The sequence below is a fragment of the Schistocerca americana genome, chromosome 7, assembly GCF_021461395.2.
Source record: "Schistocerca americana isolate TAMUIC-IGC-003095 chromosome 7, iqSchAmer2.1, whole genome shotgun sequence".
Taxonomy (NCBI): domain Eukaryota; kingdom Metazoa; phylum Arthropoda; class Insecta; order Orthoptera; family Acrididae; genus Schistocerca; species Schistocerca americana.
The window spans coordinates 34,630,683-34,646,598 of NC_060125.1; the positions used below are offsets into that span (position 1 = coordinate 34,630,683).

General features: G+C 40.2%; 1 protein-coding gene across 7 annotated transcripts in view; it reads left to right on the forward strand.

Annotated features, from left to right (window-relative positions):
• The window catches only part of LOC124622521, a 105,379-nt gene that overhangs the window by 76,276 nt on the left and 13,187 nt on the right, over window positions 1-15,916 (forward strand). For 4 of the 7 annotated variants that reach the window (XM_047148246.1, XM_047148252.1, XM_047148249.1 and 1 more), the window contains one exon: window positions 13,962-14,529. The exons of 1 other annotated variant lie outside the window; for it this stretch is intronic. In XM_047148246.1, the coding sequence (XP_047004202.1) occupies window positions 13,962-14,199 (238 nt within the window). In that variant the 3' untranslated portion in view covers window positions 14,200-14,529. Of the gene's footprint in view, window positions 1-11,294; window positions 12,985-13,961; window positions 14,530-15,916 lie in introns of those variants that run through there. 2 more of the 7 variants (XM_047148247.1, XM_047148250.1) reach the window with 2 other exon arrangements.

A 15,916-nucleotide genomic window follows, 5' to 3' on the forward strand; every position in this document is an offset into this window, starting at 1 on the left:
GAGGTGGATTGGGCTGGTCCTGCACCAGGGTCTCCACAGTGATACGATCCCTGTAGCTGTGGCCCAGGACGGGGAGTGGCATAGGGATGGACTGAGATGTTAACGTGTCATATTTATGGTGAATAGTAATCTATCCTTTTCCTGCAGTTTACGTTTGATTGGCAAAGGGTTCAAAAATATAGAAGCACTCGGGCTTTCTCTGTGTTCTGTCTCAGATAGCATGTGGGGAAAATAAATAACTTCTCTTGCAGTTCTGTATCAGTGTTAAATAAGGATAAATGTAGAATAATGACTCTGTGTGTGTGTGTGTGTGTGTGTGTGTGTGTGTGTGAGAGAGAGAGAGAGAGAGAGAGAGAGAGAGAGAGAGAGAGCTAGCTGTGTAGTATCTGCTTATAAGATTAGTAGCAAACGTCTTGAGTGTATCACATTGTATATGCATTAATGGGTAATAGTAAGAAATTGTATGAAATATGGTGATCAGGCAAAACATTACTAGGAAAGGTGCACAGAAAGCTTAGATTTGTTGAAAGGGTGCTGTGATTTATGTCTGAATAGGAAATTGCACATGACGCACCAGTGCAACCATTTATGTCACTGTAGATGTTTGTAGATACGGTACCGTCCCAAAGTGTGGCAAGTGTTGATGATGTACTCCTCCAGTCCGTGCACACACAGTGATCATTTGAAGAAATGTCAGTCAGAATCACTGCTACTTCTCTGAATTACAACAGCTGCTGTTCTCCTATTTGGTATCACAGTTGCGTGGCAGTCTGTATTCTGTGGAGTTATGTGCTCGTTCTCACGGCCAGGAAATCTAGAAAAAATGGGGGAACTTTTTCATCTGGGAAAAGTCCAGCAATTTGTTATAATTTTGGGAATTTTTCATTGTTTTAATTTTCAGATCAATTTTTGTAGTTTTGACTGATAAAAACTGATATTCTAACAAATAATTTTACTGTAGCCCACTGCTGCAGAATAATACTGCAGCAGTAAAACATAAACCAGAGAATAACACCAAAGCAAAAGTTAAGACTGTGAAAACTTTGTAAGAACAAATTGCTTTCGATGAGAGTGACATCACAGGTGTTTACATTTCTAACAAGCTGTGGGAAAATATTGTGAATGGTTATTTGAGAAGCACTGCTTTCAAAGTAAATTTCCTTTTACACGAGACATGTGAAAATATGTGATGAATTAATTAAATTGTGAAGTGTTTCACTGTCATTCGAAACTTAAACCTTTTGAGAGCCAGCCACTTTAAAAACGACCAGCCATTTATGCCATTATTTAAAATTTTAATGGTGCGTTTGTGTTTAACACATGCTAAAAAGAGACCAAGCTTCAAGGTTAGTTTTTCATATTTATTTCAGTTCTTTTGTAGATTACAGATTATGCAAAAACAATGGCAGAAGTATGATTATCCTTTAGAAAACGAAAAAAAAAAAAAATTGAAGGATGAGTTCAGCAATTTCACACGTAATTTGATTTCCAATGAAAGGGTCAAAGTTTTTTCACATGTAGGGGGATATGTCGCAGTCGTAGCAATACTTGTTTGCTTCTTTCCTGCTCATTTTACAAGTAAATTGTCTCATCTTCTCCGTACCGTGCTCCGAATATCTGCTGTCGTCGGCTGTCTAGGTTGTGTGACACAAGCTATAATTGGTTAACGAAGTGCATTGTGCAGCACAGTCTAAATTTCACTGCTCCAAAAGCTACTGTGCTGTACGTGCTGGAATTCGTATTTATACTTTTGTAATACCAGTATATACAATGTTTATGTTGCCCCACGGCAAAGAGCTTTCCAGAACACATTGTTTTCTTGCTGGATTTTGTTTCCTAAAATGCTGGAAGTTCTGTGCTGGTGTATAAAACGTTTACCAGTCAAAGAATTGAAAAGTTTTACAGCTTCGAAGGAAAATATACTGGCACTTAACAAGGAAAAATGTACTTTCTCTCAGGGTATAGTACATTTTCACCCAGAAAAAGTGTATTTTTAACAGGGGAAAATCTACGTGGTTTTTTTCTTATTTATTTATTTATTTATTTATTCCCCCCCCCCCCAAATTGTCTGCATGTACACCCTGTCGTAAAGAATTTAAATCCAGAAGCTCATTGAAATAATGGTCCTGATGCATCTCCATAGTGCTTTGAGTCATGAAGCAAGTGATGTTCAGTGTGTGTGCGCTGCATCCTGTCACTGCAGTTATAGTATTGAATAACATTACGCAACTGCTCTGCACGTGTCGCCCACAACGTAGCTGATGTTAATCAGTTCCTGTCCTCAATGTAGATAATAAAGTTCGTGTTAAAGTACAGTCTGTCTGCAAAGGAATGTTCCGTTTCAGTGGTATATTATAACAGTTTTTTATACAAATATTCAGTTCGACCTAAAATACAATTCTTCCCACACTTTGGGTAATAAGTCCAGAGCAATGGAAGCAACAACAGCCCCTTCAGTTCTGTGTCTCAACTCTGGCAGATCATTAGATAGTGGCACAAAGCAGACAAGATCTTTTACAAAGCCCAAAGGAAAAAAATCACAGGGGTCGAGGCCAGCAGAACAGTGTCCTCGTCATATCAGTTATTAGCACCAGTCCAGCGGTCAAAGGCTTCGATGTTCGACTGTGCTCGTACAAAAACGTGCCGACGGATAGGGGCCCGATGTTGTTGCCGAGTAAAGTTTTCGGGGTCACCTTTTAACTGATGAAAGAGCCGTTCTGGTAACATATCCAGGTAAGCTACCCCTGCTATGGTAGCTTCAGCAGAACAAAATAGTCTGAACACTTGACATTGGGACACACCACAGAAAAAGTTTAATTTTGGGATTTCGCATGTACTTCCATTGCGTAGTTCTGTACATCTTAATTGTCACATCGGATAGGTCATCTGCAATCACTTTGTACGGTCCACGGAATTGTGCAGCTAGCTTCTTAGAATGACACCTTCTTACGGTCTCATCAAACAAAAGAAGCATCCTAAATATTCTTCGATTCTCCAACTCTTCGTGTGAGCTTTACTGGTTTCCTTCATTTCTTTTATCCTTTCTCGTGCTACTGGATGTACTGCTTGCAGCATTCTAGTTGGCTGATATGCATAACAGTTCATTCCTCTGTCTTTATGACTCCTGGAATGTGTACTTGTCTCCCATAAATTTATGCCAACAATGTATAGCCATTGCTACTGTGAAAATATAAGTAATTGGATAGATTAGTTTTCCACATCTTTCATTTTCTAACCTTCTATTTTTTGCAATTCCCATCCCACCTGTACCACATACAGTGCACTTAGCTTTCCGCATTTATTAGCTCGTGCACGATGTTACAGCAGTATTCTCTGTTTCTCGTATTACTGTATCTACCGTGTTTAAGCTCTCAGATTTTTGAATCTTGTCCACTGCAGTCTATAACGGTCAGTCTTTCCGTCTCCTCCTGTCCGGTAAGTCTTCCTCCGACCAGAGGTTCTGCGTGACTCCTCCAAACTCTACTCCTTTTCCTAAACCTTACCAGTCCTCCTCTTTCACCGCTCTGCCTTCCCCTTCGACCCTTCTGCTAGGAGAAGGATCCTTCACTGCTCTCCCTCCCCCTTCGACCCTTCTGTTAGGAGAAGGAGCAAGTGGCTCCAAAAGCTTGCAAACTGTAATACCTTTTTCATGTGTGTTCTCCTGCCACCACATGATGAATAAATTTTTTTTCTATCCAGTTACTTGTTTGTTTCAAAAACTGATTATTTTTGTTGATACTGTGCTACTGTGAGGCATATTAAATACAGAAACAGTATACTGTTCCCATATATTCCAAGTACAGTGGTCCTCTCTAACGAAGTGTCATAAATATTCCACCAGTGTCCTACGAGTTCTCTAGAGCACCCCGTTTGTCAGTGAAATGCTGTCGTCACAGTTTTCTGGATCCTTAATAACTTAGGTACCCTCTTCTCTGTGTGAACTTATTTCTTTGAGATTTGTAATAGTTCCTAATGTGTTCCTCTTTTCATGTCTTTCCACTAATTATAGTTTTCTATTTGGCCTAAGTTTCTGTGCATCCTCTGATGACTGCCTAACACTAGTTCGACCTTTTCCTCTGTGTCTAGTTCATTTTCTTCACACGTTCTTAATTTTCCCTAACCACTCTGTGTCTCGTTCTTTCGTGCCCTCTACATCGTCTGACCACATTCGGCTCAATGCATCACAGTGAGGACGCATGTTATTGTTGCAATGTTGCCCAGCTCCCAGTAATTTTACACGTCATATGTCCACTTTTCTTGTAATTATTTGGTTTAGGAAGCCTAATATGTGCTGTAATAGATGTTACAATATACAGTCTTCGGTTACCTGACATCTTGTCACCTCGATAACAGACGTGAAAATGCTGCAAGGCTCGAAGCAAACTCGGAGTTTTCTCTCTTACTCCAACTCTGTGCAGACAGTGCACACCACCGTACTCGGAGCGGGTACGAGTCGAGTCGACGCCCGTCCGTGGCAACAGGTGGCTCATGTGCCAGTGACGTCGGAGAGTAACGCAGTCGGCACGCAAATTCCCTGACTCGAGACAGTTCCTAATGTCCCGTCAGAAGGCACCACTCTATGGACGACGTGTCTGCCAGCTTTCTTTCATTCATTTGTCATCGAGGCCACTAGAGTGTGCCATTCCACCATCCACAAAGTTAAGAGTACCGATCTTTTAACATCGGTTGTGATAGTTTTGTTTTTTTGACAAATTAGTTTTGAAGGTAGAAATTCGGAGAAATTTTTTTCTCATCAGCATAACTGAAGTTTATAGTTTTTCAGTTGTAAATTGAGCGCAGATTTAATGTAGTGGCATTTGGAAAAATGGCTGGAATATTGCAATTGTAGCTGTTACTGAAGTCCTAATGTTTTTATTTATCACATTTAGAAATATTATCTCCGAGAACCTCGTGTGTATACGTTGTGGCGTTTCGAGGTGATCGAATGTATCGGTTCTCGATACTGCATTTTTCTGTGCACTGTTGCATATAATACGTTCTGTACAGTGAGAAATAGCTCGTCACACAGTTCCTAGTTTGCAAAGTGTAACCAGTTTTAAACACCGTGCAAAATATTAATACTGGAAATTGACAGTTTAGGACAGCGTTTAAAATGAATATTTGTAAAAATAGTGATTGGTTGTGTGGCTGTCAATTTAAAAATGCATTATTTTGCTTCCCATGCCTGTATGATGTTGAACCCTTGTGGACAAAAGTGAGGGTTACAGACGTAAACCATCTGAGTACCAAAGTGTAAAAGCACGAATCTTCAGCTGCTCAAATACAAAATAGCTGAACAACCGAGTAGTGCATCGAGAAGGAAAATTGCTGAGAATGACGTGTCCGAAAGAACAGACGTCACACATTTGTATAACCGATCTGCCATGATGGGCACTGAAATCACAACCTTCAGTGCAGATGCACATTTACATTCAATCTCCAGCAGGAATCTAAATGTAGTGAGTGTGGACGACACGGGTGGGGGCTGTGGATAGGTACTAGGTGGGAGTGCAGGTCAGCTGAGATAGTCTGTGCATTTGTGATAAACGGTCTGTCCGGGTCACACAGTGGTTAATGCGACTACCTAGTAAGCGGGAGATCCCAGGTTTGAGTCCCAGTTGCGTGCACATTATCCCTCGTCACAACTTATTTTGCACAAAGTCCTGATACGACTGATATCTTAGTACCATCCCCGTATGTTTATTTCTCCTCCCTCCACTGTCAGTTTGCGTAGTAGAAGAAGTTGGGTGTAATAGGTCTGGGCTAAATATATTTCTGTGGTTCCTTCGAATTGGCCTTAAGGGATCATGATAAAACTGAATTGTTATCAAACCCTGACTAATTTTACTTCTGGATTGAATGCAGCATTGAAAGATAATTTGGGTAAGGCAACTGTTTTCAAAGGAACCTTCAAAACTATTCAAAGTGAACTTTTCCAAATTATGTTGGATGTATACCAATAAGAAATTTCAAAGCAAATAAGGAATCATAATTTTTAGCTGTTATAGCAGATAAAACAAACAGATCAAACATATTTCAGATGGCTGTTGTATACTGTTACGTATTGAGACCCAGAGGTTCTAGAGTTTCCTATCTCCTTGTGAACACGGTGCACAGATGTTCGCTGCGACTTTGCTAGAAGAATTGAATAGGCAAAAAGACTCACCAAAAATTACTTGCACAGACCTGTGATGAGGCATCTGTTATGGCTGTTTCCTCGGGTGGAGTACAAACTGTTGTGTAAAAATTGTCCTAATGCAGAATGTGTACATTGCTATGCTGATGAAGTTAATCTTATAATGAGCAAAGCGGTATCAATCAATTGCAGTATGATTTATTTATTTATTTAGAGTTTTCAGAGAATATGTCCATTCTTTTCATAGAGTGCGCAGTGGACCACTATCCTCGGTGACTTAGTGAGAAAGCATTTCCCTCGATCTTGTCCAGTGGATTTTTCGATCTCAATTCGTAAACGCAGTTCATTACTCCAACAATGTATAAATCACATACTGGAAGGTGATTCTATAAGAAGTGAAACTACAATTTGCCAGGCTCTTCGCCATAAAAATGTTTGTTTCAATCATATCTTAAATTATCAGTGAGCACAGACATTTGCCTGCAGGGGAACAGCAACTGTTATAAATTAAAATTGTAGAGCCGGCACAAGTTGCATGTAATTTTTTATTTATTTTACATGTTTCATTTGTCCAATGCGAGCACTCTCAGAACTTATGTAGCGGGGGCCACACGGTACCCGTTTCAGTTATTGGTTGGAATTTTCTAGTTAAGTTATGCCATTTGTCAGAGTTCTGTTTGGTCAGTTACGGTACGGAGAATCAATGCGTGCTGGCCCATAAGATCATTTCGACATTTAAAATAAATGTTATCGAGATTTGAGAAGTAATTGGTATCACCAGTGGCATTGAATCTGTTGATTACTAATGAATCTACTGATTTATCAGTGAAGAGAATGAAGTTGGAATAGCCTGATGTGAGTAGAAAAGAAAGGCAAAGGTGCTGTGCAACGTGATTGATGTTATAGATCATTGTATTTTTTCACATCATCTTGTAGCTGCTTCATTGTTTTTTCGTGTTAAGTTCCCCTTGTATCTTTTTAAGATATCCTGAAGATACCTTAAAGGAAATGTGTTCATTGTCATCATTTTTGGATAAGCTGAAACTATATTGTTAACTATCTTTTATCTACCTAGCACAAGAATGTAGATCATTATCTGGTGCAGTTAGTCTAGTAGAGTCTGACAACTAACAGCCCAGGGAAGATGTTCACTAAGTAGTCTAAACTGTTGAAGGTGACATCGGTCGAACCGAAAGGCTGCTTTTCAACTTTGAAAATAATAAAATTATTCTTACATAACTCCGAGTGAGGAAAGGTTGACGGCCTCGGCGATGCTTTCCACCGAAAGAGGTCTCGCGATGCAGATTACAGACTGCAATTGGTGTGTGACTGAAGAGTTTGTCAGTGAAAAATGGAATGGCAAAGTTTCAATACAAGTAAGACAAGTTCATTAAATGATGAGTGTGTTTCAGTTCTACTAGGAATGTAGCTCATTCAATAGTTTTTCTAGATAGTTGATAAATCATAGCATGCTCTTTGCTACAGATATTTTTCTGTCAGATATATTTCTCACTTTTTTCAGGATCATAACTTGGATTTAAAAAATTGAATTTTCTGGCATTCATACACACGAATTGTCAGGATGTTTAAATCGTAACAAATGTCGGGAAGCGAGGCACCGATAAAAGAATTTTCTTCCTTGTAACCATCTCGTATAAAAATGTAACATTGAAACTTTGGTGCAACACCCAGCTTCAGATACCACTGGCTACCACTGATGTATCAGCATTTGCATTAAGATTTCTGGGTTTATACAAAGTGTAAAAAAAATATTCCTCTAGTTCCAACCACCATTTCAGTAATCTCAGCAACAGACCTTCGACACCAAAAGTCCGTGTCAGTGGCTCGTGATCTGTTACTATGGTAAAATCTTCCTAAATGTGTGGTCTGCACTGTTTTGTGGCCATACAATTGCTAAGCACTCTACCTTAGTTTCAGCCTTATCCAACAACCGTGGGGCACAGTTGACTGGCAAATCTGAATCTATCTCCCTTCGTGACAGAACTGCTCTGAACAGTTCTGCACTGGTATCTGCAGCACCAGTGTTATGGTTTCTTGAAATCAGGGTAGCTCAGTATGGGAGGATTTACTAATCTCTCAGTTCCTCAAATGCTGCTTGTGGCAGAGATCCCAGTTCAGCGATCCTTTAAATCCTGTAATGGATTTCAGAACTGTTCTCCACCTCTTCACATTATGCTCACCTGGCTCCACATCTTTCTTTGTTATTTTGTGTCCTAAGAATATTACCTCTTTCTCAGAAATTCACACAATCTGGTGTAACTTTAACCTAGGTGCCCTTAAACCATCCAATATTTTCCTGCAACTTCTCATCACATTCCTTTACTGAACTACCTTAGCAAGTTACGTCATCCGAGTACATTGAAACACTTTGTCCCATGCAATCTTGCCAAAGCAACATTCACTAGTCTTTGAAATATACTTGATGCATTCTTTGCCCCATTGGCATCCTTTTGGACTCTTAGTGCTGATAATTTGCAGTGAATGCTGTGTTTTCCTCTATCTGCTGAATCTATTAAAATAGTGGAGAAATACTTGGCTTTCCCCAGTTTGTCCAGTATCTCACTTATGTTGGGGATGGGGAAAGTTTCCCCCACTGAGATTTCATTCTATATTTCCCTATCCCACAGGTGTCTGTGGGTACTTTTCAGGTTCTCTGAACAATTATATCCCCATTAACCATTTTCTCAATTTGCTCCTGTAATACCACCTTTTGTGCTTCCAGTATTCTATAGGGATGTACCTTTCCTTTGTTGTTTTGGCAATATAGGGAATGCATGCCTTACCATTTATGTGAATGCCAAATTGTCACCTTTTAGATAAAATACCTCACCATATGCCATACAATTCATATCAGTCTTCTTTATCCAACTGACCATTCAGATCATTTCTCTAACTTGTGCAGTGAGATTTCCTTTTGTGCTCATGCCGTTAATTGCTCCCTGTGTGGCTCATGTTGGTGTCACTTTGTCTTATCAGTTCACCTAAAACTTTCACTGTACTCAGATTCCACTTGGCCTCACTTGTAATTAGTACACTGAAAATATATTTCCCTTGCTCTAATAGTACCATAAATTTGGCTGTATGCACACTTGGCATTTCTTCTTGTTTGGGAATAATCTTTTCTTTTTTTTTTTCATTACTGGGATTCAACCCTGTTTCTACACACGTTCTTATGTTCTTCTTTGCTGTGAGCTACTTTCACATCACTTTCTGATGCCCCACTAGTTTGCCTTATAGGTAACTCATAACATGTCGTCTCACAACTTGCCTTTAATTTGCATTTTTAACTTTTCCTTCACCATTCTGTGATTTACACTTTTTCATCTTATGTCTGTCATGTGGAGCTTACCGTCGTATTCATAGATCCTTTTTGCCATCTACTTTTCCTGATTTGCGATTATTGATGAAAGCTGGATCCATCATTACACACCAGAGTCGAAATGGCAGACAAAACAATTGACAAAAGGCTGGTAACAGTCCACTGAAGAATGCAAAGACCATTTTGTCAGATGGTGAGGTGATGGTCACTGTTTCTTGGGATTCCCAAGGATTACTTGGAAAAAGGCACAGCCGTAGCTGGACCTGTTTATGCTTCATTGTTGCATCATCTGAAACTTGTGTTGGTGGAGAAAAGACCCAAGTTTAACCACAAAAAAGGGTCCTTTCACCAGGATAGTGCACCATCCCACCCATCAGCGATAACAATGGTGAAAATGCATGAATTGGACTTTGAATTGGTTCCTCATCCACCCTATTCACCATACTTAGTCCCAAGTGACTTCACCTTGTTCCCTTACTTGACACTTTGGCTTGCTGGGAAGAAATTTTCATCAAATGAGGAAGTGATAGTTGCAATCAACAAGTATTTTGCAGTGGGATGAAAAAGTTGGTGGATCCCTGGACCAAGTTTATATCCTTCCAAGCAGAATATGTTGAGAAATAAGTTGAGTTATTTACGAAACAAACATTTTTCTCGCTTATTTTAAATGACTTATCAAACCGACTTCATATGTGCCCTTGATATCTATTGATAACTGTAACTGACTTCCTAATTTGTAGCAATATTCCACTGCAATTTTGTTTCTTGCTTCAAAATCTGTGACTCTTAACATTTGGGCATTTTGTCACAGTAAGATGTGTATTCCTCGTGTAACACACTCTTAGTTTTCCATTTCACTTGTGGGCACAGCCCCTAATTTCTCATTGAATTGGGGTCTAGCCTTTCACATTTTTCACAAATGGTTATCTTTTTAAGTCTGCATTTGTGTGACCTGGTTTGTCACAGTGGTAACAATATTTCTGAGAGCCTTTTGCTTCTTCTGCCTTCACCGTCTACCCTCGTGTTCCTCTTTGACTTTCCACAGTCTCTAGCCATGTGACCCATCTGCACTCAGTGTCATCATCTTCCCTCTGTTACTTAGAGTTTAGACTTCCTTCACTCTCAGGAATAGATCCTTTTTCTTTCACGGAGAGTAGGGCACTTTCCTCTCTCAACACCTCTTCTGCTGTGGTGCCTAACCTAATTTAATCGGCGTGTCTTCGTACAGCTGCCCGAATCCTATCACTCGCCAGGCCCTGCACGGAGCGATCCTGTCCCAGTATCCGCACCAGTCTCGATGCACCTCACGGTTGTGCTGCCCGTGTCGCTGGTGACGGCCTCTCTGAATGATTTTTAAACTTCATCTATCCGATGAACCGATGATGCAATTGCTTTCCCTGTGTGTTGTCTGGCCTGACAGGCCTACAAGCATAATAGCCTATGCTGCACTTATCTGTATAATTTTCTTCCCCGATTATATTCACTCGATTCCAGTTATAATTATCCCGGACAGTTAATTTTGCTGTAGCTTTTGCCATAATTTTAGACTTATATTGTGAAGTAGCAATGGTTTGTCATCTGATTGGACTACTTGAAATCCTGCATTCACATTGTCTGTGAAATCCCTAAGTTTGGAGCTCCACTAAATGACTTATTTAGTAATACAAGAAGATCCTTCGCACTGATGCCTTTAACATCTGAATTAGTAGCTGAAGCCAGCTTACATTGATACGGTGTTATACGTACAGTCTTAAAACTCTTATGTCATTGCTTCCCTGAAGTGTGCCGATGCTGTAGTTCTGCTGATTTCTTTTGCAGTTCCTTCAAGTATTTCTTCCTCTGATGGTCCCTCCTGCGACTTGCCTGGCCCGGACAAAACCACCGAGAAGTCAGTGTTGGGCTCTGGGGATGGCATCTGCTTCGTTTTACCTGTTCCACATTCCCCATCACCAATCTTCTTACCGTACACAGTGTGAAGGACCGATTCCGATAGTCTTTTGGAGGTGTGGCCCGTGTGGTGCAATCGGGCTGTCGATGACAGTGTGGACTGAAGCCTACTGAGTTATCTGTAATGGAGGAGAGGAAGAAAGTCTTGAGGATGCTTAGAACAGGTGATTCTGGAGTGGAGAGGAGAAGTTGTTGGCTTTGTAGGAAGTGAATAAGGGTGCAAACACTAAAGAGGTCGTATGGATAAAAAAGAGAACATTCTTTGGAGAAGATTTTCTGAGTGAAAGAACGTGCTCTGAGGAAGTTCTTTATATCGTATGAACAAAATGTTCAGAGCATATTTTCTGATGAGGGAGTTCATTCTCACTATCTCGCCACCTGCTCGAATCTGTTCTCCGCGTTGTGTTGTCTGCACCGGGCACAGAACGTACTCTTTATCTTGCATTTCGTTCAGCTTGCTGAAATATGCAAACTATTCAGTGTACAAATATGGAACTGTAGCATCACTGTGTTTGGGAAGAGTTGCATAAAATTTCATTTTGTTTTCACTTTTTTGTGCGGCAACAGATTATTAAGAACATTACGGATGGTTTATGAAAATACATTTTCTGATAATCTTGACAAATTTTCGACATGCAGGGAACTTTTTTTTATTGATGTTAGGTGAACGCATTATGCGAATGAAATTTTAACAATACGTCACATTATCGTCTACTCCGGATTGTAAAACGAGTGTGTTCTGACACGTGGTAATCTCGATTAAATGGCACATAATACTCTGTTGGCACGTCAAGTACTTAAGTGGTCATCTTGTGGTTTTGTTATGAGAAACAGTTCACTAGGTTTGTAATAAACCTGTTTTTAATTTTTATGATTTGCCTACTTATTTCTAGCATAGCAAAATGGAACATCTGTGCTGTGCGAAAATATGATGAACATCTGAAAAGGTCAGTGACATATTTGTCTGGTTTGTACCTGGTCTTCCCATACACCACTCGGGAAAACTTGGGTCTCATAAATAGCACAAAAATGTTTTCATTTTTTCTTCATGATATTTGGGAAATAAGTTCACCACCCTAATAATGTTTTTACTGTTAAACCCATATAAACTTACACAGTTACTCTACTCAATATGTCTTCGGGTTACGTATATCTTTCTTTTTCCATCTGAGCAACATAGATTTATTAAATTTACTAAAAAAACTTGGTAAGACTTAATGTCTGCAGAATTTAATCAGCCTGATTTATGTTACAGAGCTCATATCAAAAAGGGGAGAATTTTCTCTGCTCGTGAGAAACTTCGCTGTGTTTATTTGTATGAAATCGGAGAATGTTCTTCATGTTGAGCAAGGTTACCCACTCATTTACTCAAGCTGAGAACACAGTCAGGTGAAGTACATACTCACTTTGTTTTATTTGTGTGAACTTGAGAATGTTCTCCAAAATTTATAGAATTGAGTACTTTCCCCATGTTATTTATACAATCCAAGGATTGTGAAATTAAGAACAACAAATTCCAGTAGCTTTATATCTTTGCAAATCATTGCGGCCGCACCTCTCTACACCCCCCCCCCCCCCCCCCCCACCACCACCACCACCATGCCATCAATTTCCCCAATTTCTCTCCTACGCCACCACTGTCCCTGCCCATCCCACCATGCTGGCAACCCCCCCCCCCCCCCCTCCCCCTCTCCGTGCACAGTCGCTCCTGCCACACCTCCTTTTTCACTTACCTAAAGATTTTTTTTCTCTGAGTAAATATAAATTTCCATGTACGTTATTAGAATTTTGTAACAATCTCTCTCTCTCTCTCTCTCTCTCTCTCTCTCTCTCTCTCTCTCTCTCTTCTATTTCTATTTGTCTAGACAGTTCCAATTCTCTGTGATCACATGAACCAAAGCATGCCAATTTCTTTTGTCCTGCACTTTCTCCTGTAGGCTTTCCAGGTTGGAGCAGATTACTTCTGTGATGCGATTGATTCATTTCACCTTCTGACGTCCTCTTCTTCTAGTGCCTTTCCTCACCATTAGAGTTTTTTGCAGTGAAACATATCTTCTCATGATGTCTCCAAAGTAGGTCAGGTTTTGTTTTAGCATCAGACCTTCCAGGGAGTGCTCTGGTTTTATTTGCTCTAATGTTAACCTATTCATTCTCTTTGAAGTCCACGGGGCTCTAAGGAGTTTCCTCCAACATCACAACTCAAAGCAGTTTATTCTTCACCATTCGTTCCACATTTGTAATGGTCCAGGTCTCACATCTGTATATAACAACTGGAAAGACTGTAGCCCTTACAATATGGATCTTTGTTGCTAAAATTATATCTCTACACCTTAAAACCTCGTCAAGGTCTTACTTTTTATCAAGCAGCGAGCATCTCTCGATATTGTGGAGACGCTTGCTGCTTGGTAAAAAGGCAGTGTCAAAACTTGATGAGGTTTTAAGAAGTGGAGATATACTTAATACTGTTGTACAAACATTCACAGTACAGAAGGATCTCAGTTTGTCACAGTAACAGCAGTGCTCCCGTTCCTGTCACTGGGAGCTGAGTGTCGAAGGGTGCCCAGGTGACCCCAGAGCCACAGACGGGCTGACCGAGCAGATGCCCAATCTCGTAATCCGCGGCACGGTCCACGCTGAGCTACAGCCTTTCTACTTCGAGGCACTCGAGGACGTAGGGCCCGGCGAAGCAGACGAAGCGGTGGACGACCGTTCGGAGAGTGACGAAGACGGCGACAGTGATAGTAGCGTCGGCGGCAGTGACAGTGAGAGAGGTTGAGAGCACTATATCTGTATGTATAAAAATAATGTGAAATTTATAGGAAAGTACAATTCTCAGTACTTGTCAACATAAGCGGAAACTGTTTTGAAGGAATATAACAAATAATTTTAGAAATGTGTAGAAGAAACAGTAATGTTGTTTGAATACCTGCTGTAATAATCTGCAATAATGTTTGATTCTTGTTGTAACAACAATGGATTCACAATGAAACAAATTTTTTAAATGATAAAATGGCTACACAGATCAGCAGTTACTTCTGTAAAATATCTGGGAGTGTGCGTACGGAACGATTTGAAGTGGAATGATCATATAAAATTAATTGTTGGTAAGGCGGGTACCAGGTTGAGATTCATTGGGAGAGTGCTTAGAAAATGTAGTCCATCAACAAAGGAGGTGGCTTACAAAACACTCGTTCGACCTATACTTGAGTATTGCTCATCAGTGTGGGATCCGTACCAGGTCGGGTTGACGGAGGAGATAGAGAAGATCCAAAGAAGAGCGGCGCGTTTCGTCACCGGGTTATTTGGTAACCGTGATAGCGTTACGGAGATGTTTAATAAACTCAAAGTGGCAGACTCTGCAAGAGAGGCGCTCTGCATCGCGGTGTAGCTTGCTCGCCAGGTTTCGAGAGGGTGCGTTTCTGGAAGAGGTATTGAATATATTGCTTCCCCCTACTTATACCTCCCGAGGAGATCACGAATGTAAAATTAGAGAGATTAGAGCGCGCACGGAGGCTTTCAGACAGTCGTTCTTCCCGCGAACCATACGCGACTGGAACAGGAAAGGGAGGTAATGACAGTGGCACGTAAAGTGCCCTCCGCCACACACCGTTGGGTGGCTTGCGGAGTATCAATGTAGACGTAGATGTAGATGTAGATCAGGTAGCAATTCATAAATAGCACTGACAATGTTTTTTTGCAGTAAGTCGAATTTAAAAACTTCTTTGTTTTTATAAACCTGTGAAACAATAATAAATGAGGACTGCTACCTTGTTATTTTAAGTGTTAATTATATTTATCAGGATACTGCTAGATACCATTTTTAAATATTAAATTTCATTTGGAGGAACCACTTTGTGATTAAAATACACGACAGACTCTTTTACGAATGAACCACACATCACTAGTGTAATACTGTACAGCATTTATTATTTGTTACACAAACCAGTTTTTGGCTGATAAGTCACTGTCGGGTATGAAGATAAGTAAGTGGTAAAGTGAAATTGGTTGGATCAAAGATTTTAAAGTAGTGCATCTTTAGATGCACTACTTTACTACTTTACTACTAGATGTTTCCAGAGGTGAAAAAAAATTAATGTTACAAGAAGGAACAAATAAAGGATTATTTCAGTGTAAATGTGGTGTAAGATTATTTAACTTAAATAAAATATGTGAAGCATTATCTGGTGAACTATAGACCATTAAAGTAAAATTTACTTTGTATAACCACAGCTGCGTAATATGAGTATTATATCTTGTCTGTTTGTAATTTAGGATGGATTAAAGACAAGATTATTTTCTTCAGCTGCATGTTTGGACTATGTCACTAAAGAGTAATGTTAAATTATTTTCTTCTACGTACAACCGTTGTAATTTGTGTAACGGCATCCCGTGCACGGGAGAGCAGTTCCCCAGTGTCCCAGGCGGCAGACGCAGCTGAGAAGGGGTCACGTGTGCTCGTGCTCGGTGCACAGGGTGATCCTAACTTGTGGCAG